Source organism: Lynx canadensis, chromosome E2 (assembly GCF_007474595.2).
Source record: "Lynx canadensis isolate LIC74 chromosome E2, mLynCan4.pri.v2, whole genome shotgun sequence".
NCBI lineage: Eukaryota > Metazoa > Chordata > Mammalia > Carnivora > Felidae > Lynx > Lynx canadensis.
Window position 1 is genome coordinate 51,407,435 of NC_044317.1, and position 12,063 is coordinate 51,419,497.

General features: G+C 54.5%; 1 protein-coding gene across 1 annotated transcript; it reads left to right on the forward strand.

The window, feature by feature from the left end:
* The first annotated feature begins 118 nt into the window (after positions 1–118).
* On the forward strand, positions 119–10,158 carry LOC115502983 (fukutin related protein). Its single transcript, XM_030298887.1, has 2 exons — positions 119–1,262; positions 6,246–10,158. The coding sequence occupies exon 2, from the start codon at positions 6,285–6,287 to the stop codon at positions 7,770–7,772; it is 1,488 nt and encodes a 495-aa protein (XP_030154747.1). The 5' UTR covers positions 119–1,262; positions 6,246–6,284; the 3' UTR covers positions 7,773–10,158.
* Positions 10,159–12,063: the final 1,905 nt, after the last annotated feature.

Sequence of the window (12,063 nt, forward strand, 5' to 3'; positions counted from 1 at the left end):
CGCGCCTGCGCGGCCGTACCCCCCCCCCCCCCGCGCGCACCGCCCGCGCGCGCGCTTGGCGGGGGCCGGGGGGGCTGGTGATGGGAACGAGGCCCGGCGCGCGCCTCGCCCACCCGGGTCGACCCCGAAAGCGCGGGTGGGTGGGAGGGGGCGGGACGGAAGCGCGCACCTCGAGGAAAGCTCAGGAGACCCAGGCCCAGCACTAGGGTCGCCCCTAGGAAAAGCGGGACTTTGGGAGGGGCCGTTTCCTGCCCCTTCGCCCCAAAGAAAGATTCTAACCCCCCTCCAGACCCAAATGCCACTCTCCTGGACAAACAGTGTCAGAGAGAAAGGGCGACCACCAAGGGTGATTTCTGCGATGGCCCCATCCTCCCTGATTCCTGGCCGGGGTCGGTAGTCATGGTAACCCTTCCGCGGTCTGGAAGCCTCCCCCTTTGTGGTTATGAAGTCCCAAACCTGCCCTGTCACTGGACTTGGGGAAGGTTGCTAACTAAGCCCCTGGTGGTCCTTCTGCCCCCACCCTCCTTCGGTTACTATAGCAACCTCACCTAGCACTCAGGTAGCAAGGACCCCAGCCCCAAGGACACTGACTGCTGAGAGAACACCTCTTTCCCAACCCCTCCCCCTAGCCGCCCAGCTGGCATTACCATGGTAACCGGATCCCCCCCCCCTTTCTCGTCGTGGGAGGCCTGTGGCCCAAACCAACCAGGTGTTTTTATTTAGAGAAGATGCTCTGCGGAGGACTAGTTGCTATGGTTACAGGGCCTGGCCCAGGAGGTGGAGACGGGCAAGGTCAAGCCCTGGTTACTATGGTAACAAGAGCAGCCCCACCTCCCACCTTCCCCCCCCCCCCCCCCCCCTTCCAGGGACCCTAGGAACCAGGCCCACCAAGGCAGGGGATGTTTTAGGATTGTGTCTCAGGATGGAGTGTGTCTAGGGAAGGCGTTGTCATGGTAACAGCTCTGGTCACTTCTAGCCCCACCTCTCTGGACACATTCATAAGAAAGGGATGGTTATAGGTCGCTGTGGTAACTGACACCCTTCCCACCCACTCCTGAGACACTCCAGGTGGTGCCTGAGCTTATGGAACTTCAAGAAAAAGGATTCTCTGACCTTCTCGCTGCCACTTCTGTAGGTAAGATGAAGCCGTACTCTCTTGTGCAAAATTGGCTGATTTGGGGTTTTCTGGTCCTTGTTCCCTCAGCAGTGCATTTGAGCTGGTCTGGAACCGCCCACCGGGAGCTCCCACAGCAGCCTAGGAGGTAAGAAGTCCCACAGTGTCACCAGCACTCAGGTGGAAATCGCCCTTGTCCCCAAAGCCGTTCCTACACATCGCTCATTTTCTTCACCTGCCGCATTCGCACCCCGCAGATGCAGCAGCTAAGACTCAGTCCAGATCAGAGCTCAGGCCGGGTGAACCTATCTGGATCCACTGACCCTTGTTTGATGGGACATGAAGAGACACAAAGTCTCCTCTGAACTGTCCTCTCCTTCCCTGACCCCCTTTCCTCTGCCACACCCCCTGCTGGTCTCCTGACCTATCTGTAAGTTGTGAGTGTGGTTTTTGTCTGCTTACCTCTGGAGGGCCTGCCCAATGACTGCCTCCGTCTTCCCGAGTCCCCAGAAGAGTTAATGGGTTGAAGTACGGAATATGCCATATTCAGCTTTGAAAGCACCTGCAGAATGTTCGCTGAGGGTGGACAGAGAGCTGGGCCGTCTTGAGTGGACCCAAGAGGGATAGCAGAGTTTATTGGTTGAAAACAATAAACTGGACAAAGACCCTGGACAAAACTCGCCAGGTTTGGGAGTCACATCTGGGTCCACCATCTCCCAGCTGTGTGACCTGGAACGAGTGACTTCACTTCTCTGTGCTGCAGTTTTCCTCATCTCTAAATGTGATCAGAACTTGAAGAGCAAACAAGTTCCTATGTGTAAAGTGCTTAGAAAGGGGTCTGGCGTATCACGATTGGCTAGAATCGTTGATAGTATCATCCTGATGGGATTCAGAGAGAGAACGTTCGCACCTTCAAAATCATCATTTCATCCACTTTGCCTCGATAAAGGAGATTTGAGCCCTCATAGTTGGGGAAGCCAAGAGCAACCTAGTCAGGGGGCTGGGTGATTCCTTTCTCTTTATTCTCTGGTGCCTTCGCTTGCTCGTCTGACTGTCATACTCACTGGTCTCTGAGGACCCCATTTCTGTCCTCTGTCCGGCTGGGCACCTTGGGGCCTAGCGTCAGCCAGACAGAGCATTCCAAGAGCCAGGGCCTGAGAAGTAGAGACCTGAGTTCTCCATGGTTTCTATCTCTGAGCCCCACGTTCCCCATCTGAACACCTAGACTCAGTCACTGGTGCCACACAACTTTATTAGGCACCTGCTATGTGTCAGGCACTGAGCTGTGCCCACGTGGGTGACGGGGAGATGCATTTTGAGAAAGAAAAGGCAAAGAGAGGGTTCACTGGACAGGTGACATTTGAGGAGAGGCCTGAAGGCCAGGAGGGAGGAGCCATGTGGAGACCTGGGGATGAGCTTCCGGGCAGGAGGAGCCGCTGATCTTTGGCCGTGGTGTCCCGGAGGTATTTGAACGCTGGTGTTTGGCGGGCAGCGCGGCTGGAGCTAAGAGTGGGAGGGGGTGGAGGATTAGACGGAGCCCGGGGGGCCCCGGTAAAGACTCGGCTTTTCCCTTGAGTGAGTTGTGGGCCACAGAAGGGTCTGAGCAGACGCAGGACGGGATCTAATTTGAGTTTTAACAGGATGCCTCTGGGCGCTGAGTGGGGAACAGACTGTTGGGAGATGCGGGCAGAGCAGGGTGATGGTCTCTTTTTAGAATCTTCAAAAGGTTCCGAAACTATCCGTGGTCTCTCCTGTGCTTCTATGTACATACGCTCTAAGCGTCTAAGATTTTTAAGGCCCCGAAGATTCTGTGGTTCCAAAGTCCCCTCCCCCCCCCCCCCCAGTAATGTGAGGTCAGGGTTGCTGTCTGTCTTTGTGTGCCATGTGTCCACTGCTGTGTCCCCAGTGCCTCAAACAGTGCCTGGCACGTTGTAGGAGTTCCACAAACAGAGGGAAGGACTGAAGGAAGGAAGAATCAATCTAAGATCCAGAAGGCAATTCCAAGGTTCTAAAACTTAAGTTGTTAGGGCGCCTCAGTGGCTCAGTCAATTAAGTGTCCGACTTCGGCTCAGGTCACGATCTCAGAGTTTGTGAGTTCAAGCCCCGCATCAGGTTCTCTGCCATCAGTGCGAGCGCACTTCAGATCCCCTCTCTCTCTATCAAAAAATAAACATAAAAATAAAAGTTGCTCTTAAAGTGCAACTTGGATTCTTAAGTGTCAGCCGAGGCGAGTCAGAGAAGGGGAAACAGGCCTGGGATGGGTGAAGAGAGATAGGAGCCTATTCCTGGTAGGAGATAGAGAGGGAAGAGGCAGGAAGACTCGGGCCACATAGTGCAGAGTTTGGCTTCAGGAACTTGAGGCATGGGGGGCCCAGGGAGGACTTCTGACCCAGCCTGGGGTTCGGGGAGGTCTTCCTGGGGGAGGAGCCATCAGAGCTGAGGCCTAAAGCGTACGTGGGCGTTCTCCAGGAGAAAAGAGGCATGGGGAGGAGGGGTGTTTGGGAGGAGAAGCAGAAGGAACAGAATGTCCAAAGGCTTTGGACTTTGAGGCGAAGTCCAAGGTGGCTTAGGCACAGAGTCTGACACATGGCAGGAGACGGGGCTGGACCCGGTGGGCCAGCAAGGGACAGGTCACCCAAGGGCTCGGGGGATGTTGTAAGAAACTTAAACTTTCTCCTCGGGTTACCGAAGAGCCATGGCAGGTTCGGACCAGGGAGGGAGAGGTCAGGTTTGTGCTTTATGAAAACCTCTCTGGCTGCCACGAGGAGGGGATTTAGTCAGGAGACCAGGGAGGGGTGCCTGGGTGGCTCAGTCGGTTGAGCTCAGGTCATGATCTTGCATTTGAGGGTTCAAGCCCCACATCAGGCTCTCTGCTGTCAGTACAGAGCCCGCTTCAGATCCTCAGTCTCCCTCTCTCTGCCCCTCCTCCGCCTCACACATGCTCGCTCCCTCTCAAAAATTAATAAAAACATTAAAAAAAAAAAAAAAAAAGGAGACCGGGGAGGCTGAGGGGGGATCTGGGTGGACCCGGGCCCAAGGGGGAGCTTTGGTCAGAAGTATTTAGGTGGGTGGGAAGATCAGCTGGATCTCTGAGGTCACCCTTCCCGGGAGGAGTAGAAACCCATGGAAATCCCTCGTGGAAAAACATTCTGAGTATCTGCTCCTGTGCCGGAGACCAGCCAGAGCTTCAAAGTTGTGCGGGGCACAGGGAGACAGCGCCACCTGGAGGTTGCTTAGGAGTGCGGCCAATGAATGAAGAGTGGGCGTGCCCTACCTCCCCAGCCTCTTTTGGGCTGTCCCACTCCCCTTGAAAAAAAAAAAAAAAAAAATTCTAGGGGGACCTGGGTGACTCCGTCTGTTAAGCGGCTGACTCTTGATTTCGGCTCAGGTCGTGATCTCATGGTTCGTGAGTTCAAGCCCCCTGTCGGGCTCTGTGCTGACAGCAAGAGCCTGCTTGGGATTGTCTGTCTCTGTCCCTTCCCTGCTCATGCTCTCTCAACAAACAGACATTTAAAAAAATTTTAGTTGTGGGGGCGCCTGGGTGGCTCAGTCGGTGAAGCATCCGACTTCGGCTCAGGTCACGATCTCACCGTTCCTGAGTTGGAACCCCACGGCGGGCTCTGTGCGGACAGCTCAGAGCCCGGAGCCTGATTCAGATTCTATGTCTCCCTCTCTCTCTGCCCCTCCCCTGTTCGCGCTCTCTCTCAAAACTAAACATTAAAACAAATTTTTTTTGAGTTGTAATAAAATACACAAAGCAAAATTTATCATCTAAACAAATTTTTTTCATTTTTTACATTTATTTATTTTTGAGAGACAGAGCATGAGTATGAGCAAGGGAGGGGCAGAGAGAGAGGGAGACACAGAATCCGAAGCAGGAGCTGTCAGCACAGAGCCCGACACCTGAGCCGAAGTCCGACGCTTAACCGACTGAGCCACCCAGGCACCCCTCATCTAAACAATTCTTAAGCGCATAGGTCAGTAGTGTTGTATATATTTGACATTATTGTGCAGTTTCCAGAACTTTCTCAATCTTGCAAAACTGGAAATCTATACCCATTAAACAACTCCATTTCACCCTCCTCACAGCCCCTGGCAACCACCTTTCTACTTTCTGGCTCTAGGAATTTGTTTGTTTGTTAAGTTTATTTATTTTGAGAGAGAGCGAGCACGGAGGAGGGGCAGAGAGAGAGAGAGAGAGAGAGAGAAGAGACAGAACCCCAAGCAGGCTCTGTGCTGACAGCACAGAGCCGGAGGTGGGACTCGAGCCCATGAACTGTGAGATCATGACCTGAGCCGAAATCAAGAGTCTGATGCTTAATGGACTGAGCCAGGCAGGCGCCCCTATGTTTCTAGGAGTGTGATCCAGTCCGTGGTGGTTGTTTAATTTAATGAGTAGGCAGTATTAAAAATCGGGATAATTCTGATTTAAGAAAACATTTCTAGCTTCTCTTGCAAAACCAAACCAATCTGGCCGACCATCAGATGACCAGATGGCACAGGAGTTGAGGAAGTGAGAAGGGGACTGTGGGGGAGGGGCTCGGTGCCCATGCTGCAGCCTCCCCCTGCAGCCCGGACAGGGTGTGAGAGGGACAGGAGAGAGAGATCAGGAGGGGCTTCCTGGAGGAGGGAACGGTGGAGCAGAAGGTGCAGCCTGGGCTCGGGGATGGAGCTGGGCATTTCTAATCGAACCCAAAACAGAATGAGAAGTCGACAAAGAAAAGGATAAGGAATAGGTGGGATTGAACAAGGAAGAAGGGAAGGTGAATCACTTGATAAAAACTTGCTAAGCACCAGGTCCTGAGCTGGGTGGAACGTGGGACCCAGCAGTGATCGAGACCCGCTCAGGGCCGGCCCTCATGGGTCCCACAATCCAGTGGGAGGATGCAGACCTGCCCCCACGCAGTAATGACGGAGAGTGGTGGGCTAGGGTGGGAGAACCCAAGGAGCTGAAGGAGCCCAGAGGGGGGTGGATGGGAAGTCAGAGAGGGCTTCCTGGAGGAGGGCAAGTCAGAGCTGACACTACATAGAGAAAGGGCTGGGAGAGAAGGGCAATGCTGAGGATTAAGGAGGTCTGGTAGGAGGTTTCTGACAACCAGCTCCAGCCTCCCCTTTCATTCTCCCTCCCCAGGATGCCCTGGAGGCCCAGCTAGGGCCCGACTTTGGCCCCATGCGGCTCACCCGCTGCCAGGCTGTCCTGGCAGCCGCCATCACGCTCAACCTCCTGGTCCTCTTCTATGTCTCGTGGCTACAGCACCAGCCCAGGAACTCCCGGGCCCGGGGTCCCCGCCGTGGAGCTGCCGCCGGCCCCCGCGTCACCGTCCTGGTGCGCGAGTTCGAGGCCTTCGACAACGCGGTGCCAGAGCTGGTGGACTCCTTCCTGCAACAGGACGCAGCCCAGCCGGTGGTGGTGGCCGCCGACACGCTCCCCTACCCACCCCTGGCCCTGCCCCGGGTTCCCAACGTGCGTCTGGCGCTACTCCAGCCCGCCCTGGACCGGCCCGCCGCCGCCTCGCGCCCCGAGACCTATGTAGCCACCGAATTCGTGGCCCTGGTGCCCGACGGGGCTAGGGCCGAGGTACCGGGCCAGCTGGAGCACATGGTGGAGGTGCTCCGGGCCGGAGGTGCACGCCTGGTGGCCGCCCCCGTCGCCTCCGCCAACCCCGCCCGCTGCCTGGCCCTGAACGTCAGCCTGCGCGAGTGGACCGCCCGCTACGGCCCCGCCCCGTCCGCGCCCCGCTGCGACGCCCTGGACGGAGACGCCGTGGTGCTCCTGCGCGCCCGCGACCTCTTCAACCTGTCGGCGCCCCTGGCCCGGCCGGTGGGCACCGGCCTCTTCCTGCAGACGGCCCTCCGCGGCTGGGCCGTGCGGCTGCTGGACCTGCCGTTCGGCGCGGCGCGCCTGCCCCCGCTGGCCACGGCCCACGCGCGCTGGAAGGCGGAGCGCGAGGGGCGCGCGCGGCGGGCGGCGCTGCTGCGCGCGCTGGGCATCCGCCTGGTGAGCGGGGAGGGCGGGCGGCTCGAGTGGTTCGGCTGCAGCAAGGAGACGCCGCGCTGCTTCGGGACGGTGGTGGGCGACACGCCGGCCTACCTGTACGAGCAGCGCTGGACGCCGCCGTGCTGCCTGCGCGCGCTGCGCGAGACCGCCCGCTACGTGGTGGGCGTGCTGGAGGCGGCGGGCGTGCGCTACTGGCTGGAGGGCGGCTCGCTGCTGGGGGCCGCCCGCCACGGGGACATCATCCCGTGGGACTACGACGTGGACCTGGGCATCTACCTGGAGGACGTGGGCAACTGCGAGCAGCTGCGCGGCGCCGAGGCGGGCTCGGTGGTGGACGAGCGCGGCTTCGTGTGGGAGAAGGCCGTAGAGGGCGACTTCTTCCGCGTGCAGTACAGCGAGAGCAACCATCTGCACGTGGACCTGTGGCCTTTCTACCCCCGCAACGGGGTCATGACCAAGGACACGTGGCTGGACCACCGGCAGGATGTCGAGTTCCCCGAACACTTCCTGCAGCCTCTCGTGCCCCTGCCCTTCGCTGGCTTCGTGGCGCAGGCGCCTAACAACTACCGTCGCTTCCTGGAGCTCAAGTTCGGCCCCGGGGTCATCGAGAACCCCGAGTACCCCAACCCGTCACTTCTGAGCTTGGCGGGAAGCGGCTGAGGCTCCAGCGGCCGCTCCTGGGGTCGGGAGAAGAATGCTCATGCGCGGGGAGCTGGCCTTTGCTTCGGCGCCGCTGGCGTTTGGTGGGCGGGCCGGGGATGCCCAGCTGCCCTGCAAGGCCCAGCACAGGCCCGGACGTTGAAGACCTACGCTGCCCAAGATTTCCGAGAGCGTGGGCTTTATTCAGAGCACGGACACTTTTTGTAAAGAGGAAAGCGTGTGGGTTCTGGGCCGGACTGCCGCGACCAAAACCCCAGCTCTACCACTTGCGACTTAGGTGGGCCTGGGCGACTGTCCCAGCTTCTCTGTGCCCCTCTGTCCAGCTCACAGTCCGTGGGGCACTTGGTTGCTGGGGCTGCTTCCGCCACCAGGGGGCGCCGTTGTCCTGCTGTGGGGCCAAGGCGCCGGTAAGCCTGTCCCCTCCGTTGTTCTGTTGCTTTCCTGACTCTTGAGTCTCGGGCCTCTCTAATCCCCTGTGTCTTGCAGGACCGGATAACTATCGCCCTTCGAGAGCCCCGGGAGGTGCATGCTGCCCTTGACCTCCTCTTCCAGAGGAGGGAAACAGGCTCAGAGCCCTGAGCTGCAGCTATGGTTAAGAACCGGGTCCTGGATGCGGCCCCACTCCATGTTAACGGTGTTACCTCATTATTTCAGCTCTCTGCACCTGTTAGCCCACTGCACGGCCGGATAAACAGTCGTCATAACTCACGTTACTCAGCACATACCGTGTGCCAGGCATCCTTCTCAGTATTTCCCACAGATTCACTGATTTATGTCTCACCCCCAGGTCCTGAGGTGAGAGCTGCTATTATTTCCATTTTACAGGGGAGCAAACTGAGGCTAGAATGGTAAAGCCATTTGCCCAAGGTCAGACAGCTTGGGAAGTGACCGAGCAGGGACTTGAACCCAGGCAGTCAGTCTGGAGCGCACACAGAAGTTGGATACTATGCCCCTCTCTGTGGTACCGCTCTGCCTCTCGGAAACTCTGCTTTGCACCTAAGAAATGGAGGTGACTGGGTGCTGGGTGGCACTTGGGTGGTAAAGGGGTCAGGAATCAAGGCTGGGGTTGGCTCCTGGCTTGGCCACTTATTTTCCTGGTCATCTTAGGCAAGTCACGGCCTCCCTGAACCTATAGGTCGGGTGTGGGGGATCGGTGTCATTGCAGACACATGAAGCCCTTGGAGGAGGAGACCTCACAGGCCAGCAAGAGGGAAGACGCATGCAAATTTGTCCCAGTCCCCTGAGACTCAGATGTCCAAAGCCTGACTTCTTAGAACACAGCCTCTGTTTTTAGCCACTGAACCCGCAAATGGCCCCGAGACTGTTGGGTTTCCGTGGAGCGTTTGGGAAACATATGGGGATGATTTGGGGTGATCACGGGGTGCTCTTGGCTCTCCAGAGCCACGGCCCAGGGATGGAGACGTCCCATAATATGCAGGGCGTCTCCACCTAATAAAACATCGTCCCTTGTCACATGCGGTTTTGAAATGCCCCACAGGGCATTCGTGAAGGATGTGTGATGTCCAAAACCTTTTGTAACAGGTACAGTAATATAAATTAATATATAAGTTAGTATATGCATCCGTCTATTTAAATATTTCTTTTTGATTCTCTAAAGAATGGAAACGATCCCTCTCTGTATACATATTTCTTTAAGTTGTTTGCCAGGAACATAAGCTGAAGCTCACATCGTTCTTAATCGTTGCAATGATTTTGTTTTATTTAGAAACTTACTTAGAAATTGTTGGTGTGATTTCTTGACACAGCTATATATACATATATATATTCGTATATATTTATGAATATATATACCGCGTATTTATTTATTTATTATATAAAATATATATAAAGTAACCCTGCCTTAGCTGTGATTTGATAAGGGAACCACAACGAGTGCTTCTGGCAACTTCCCACTGAGCTCAGTTTCATCAGGTGACTTGGGGTCTCAACAGATCATTTCTCTTGGCATTATCCACGGCGTTTTGGTGTTTTCTCCTCTCCTCACTGTTCTTGAACTATCAGCAATTACACTAAAATCTTTTGTAGCCTCTCTAATACTGTGTGACAGCTTTGTGCATTCGCTGTCTTTATTATCGATTAAGTAATAATATGGCAGAAAACCTGCTGCAGCAATTGACTTGAATTAAGGAGTTTATATGAGGATGTGTATTACTGAGTTTAATGCTTTCTCTTTTAGCTAGAACAGAGATGTTTCGGTATTGTAAAAACCAGCACGTTCGTACCAATGTCTACTAACCAAATTTTAGCCTCACTCAGAAAACCCTGGTTAAGAACCGTCGGAGCCCAGGGTGGTCCGGCTGGCTCAGTCAGAAGAGCATGCGACTCTTGATCTCTGGATCGTGAGTTCAAGCCCCACCTCAGGTGCAGGGATTACGTAAATAAGTAAAAAGTAAATAAAGTTTAGAAATCAAAAGGGGCGGCTGGGTGGCTCAGTCGGTTAAGCATCCAACTTAGGCTCAGGTCACGATCTCGCGGTTCGTGAGTTCGAGCCCCGCGTCGGGCTCTGTGCTGACAGCTCAGAGCCTGGAGTCTGCTTGGGACTCTGTGTCTCCCTCTCTCTCTGCCCGTACCCCACTCCCACTCTTGTCTCTCTCTTTTTCTCTCTCTCAAAAATAAACATTAAAATTTAATTAAAAAAATTATCTGAGCCCAGAACCGAACTCTCTATTCATTGCAAACACAAAGTTCTTTTTGTCAGGTTTTGATACATCCTAAATGAGGCAAGTATGTATGGTGTTTTGTTCAAAACCCGGCCAAGGATTGTCAACAATTTCTGAAAATCATGGTCTACGTGGCTCTTGATAATCAAACACCAATAGCGTGTGTTTCCAGCCGGCGGGAGCTGCCTACATTACCCATGTAAATATCTAGCTACCTCCTTGGGTTCTCGGTTCTGCCCCACAGATTTTCGTATTAAAATTCCTGTTATAAATTATCGTTTTATTTCTTTGTTGTTACATTTAGGGCAATAAAGAGATGGGGGGGGTTGTGTGGGGTTTTTTTTAAGTTTATTTTGAGAGTGCAAGCACAAGTGGGGGGGGGGGGCAGAGAGGGAGAGAGAGAATCCCGAGCAGACTCTGGGCTGACCAAGGTGGGGCTCGAACCCATGAACTGTGAGATCAGGACCTGAGCCGAAAATCAAGAGTCAGATGCTTAACCGACTGAGCCACCCAGGCGCCCCTAAGAGATTATTTTTAAAATCATGTGCAGGGGGCGCCTGACGGGCTCCATCAAAAGAGCATGTGACTCTTGCTCTCAGGGTCATGAGATTGAGCCCCACACTGGGTATAGAGGTAACTAAAATAAGTAAACTTAAATAAAGTCATGCGTAGATGAGTTATATTATCTATTTCATTTCATTCCATTTCAGCAGAGCCAAGAGGGTTTTCCCAGAGCTGATAGTCAAGCCATCACATGCGCTGGTGTGGCCCTCAGGGTGGTTCAAACATGAAAATATCAGATTATAGATTCAACCTGTTGCTAAACGACCACTGCCATGACCACCCCCCCCCCCGCCCCCGTATTATCACTCCCCCGGCTGGACGTGGGGACTCCCTGGATCTCCCTGACCCCGGCAACCAAGGGGTTAACACTGGGCATAGATGGAGGGAATGGAGCCCCCTGTCTTAAATGCTGTTGGATGGTCCGCTCCCTTTACCGAGCAGCAAATATTTGTGTACCCTTCGTGGGCATTGCAAAATATTTGCTATGGAAAGTGGAGGGCAGGCAAAGAGCCATGTACAAATGCACCTTTATATACATTAGCCCCAAGCTGGAAACCACCCAGTGTCCATTACAGGTGAATGGGTAAACAAACGTGAAGGGTGGAGAGCAGAATACTCTTTGGTGATTAAACACAAAAAGGAATAAACTGGTCTGTGCAAAAACATGCCTAAAATCTCAAAGGCACGATACAAAGTAAGAGAAGCAGGGCGCAAAAGGCAACATACTATATAACTCCACCAATGCGAAATTCTAGAAGAGACAAACTAATCCTTAGTGACCCAAAGCAGATCAGTGGTTGTCGGGCGGAGAGGGATAGACTGCAAAGGAGCAGCAGGAAATCTGGGGGCGGTGGGAGTATCGTGTATCTTGAATGTGGTGGGCTTCACTAACGTATGCATCTTGTCAAAACTCATGCAATTACATTATTCTTTAAATTCTCTAACGGTTATTCATTTTTGAGAGAGAGCGAGTGGGGGAGGGGCAGAGAGAGACACACAGAAGCTGAAGCAGGCTCTCAGGCTCAGAGCTGTCAGCGCAGAGCCCG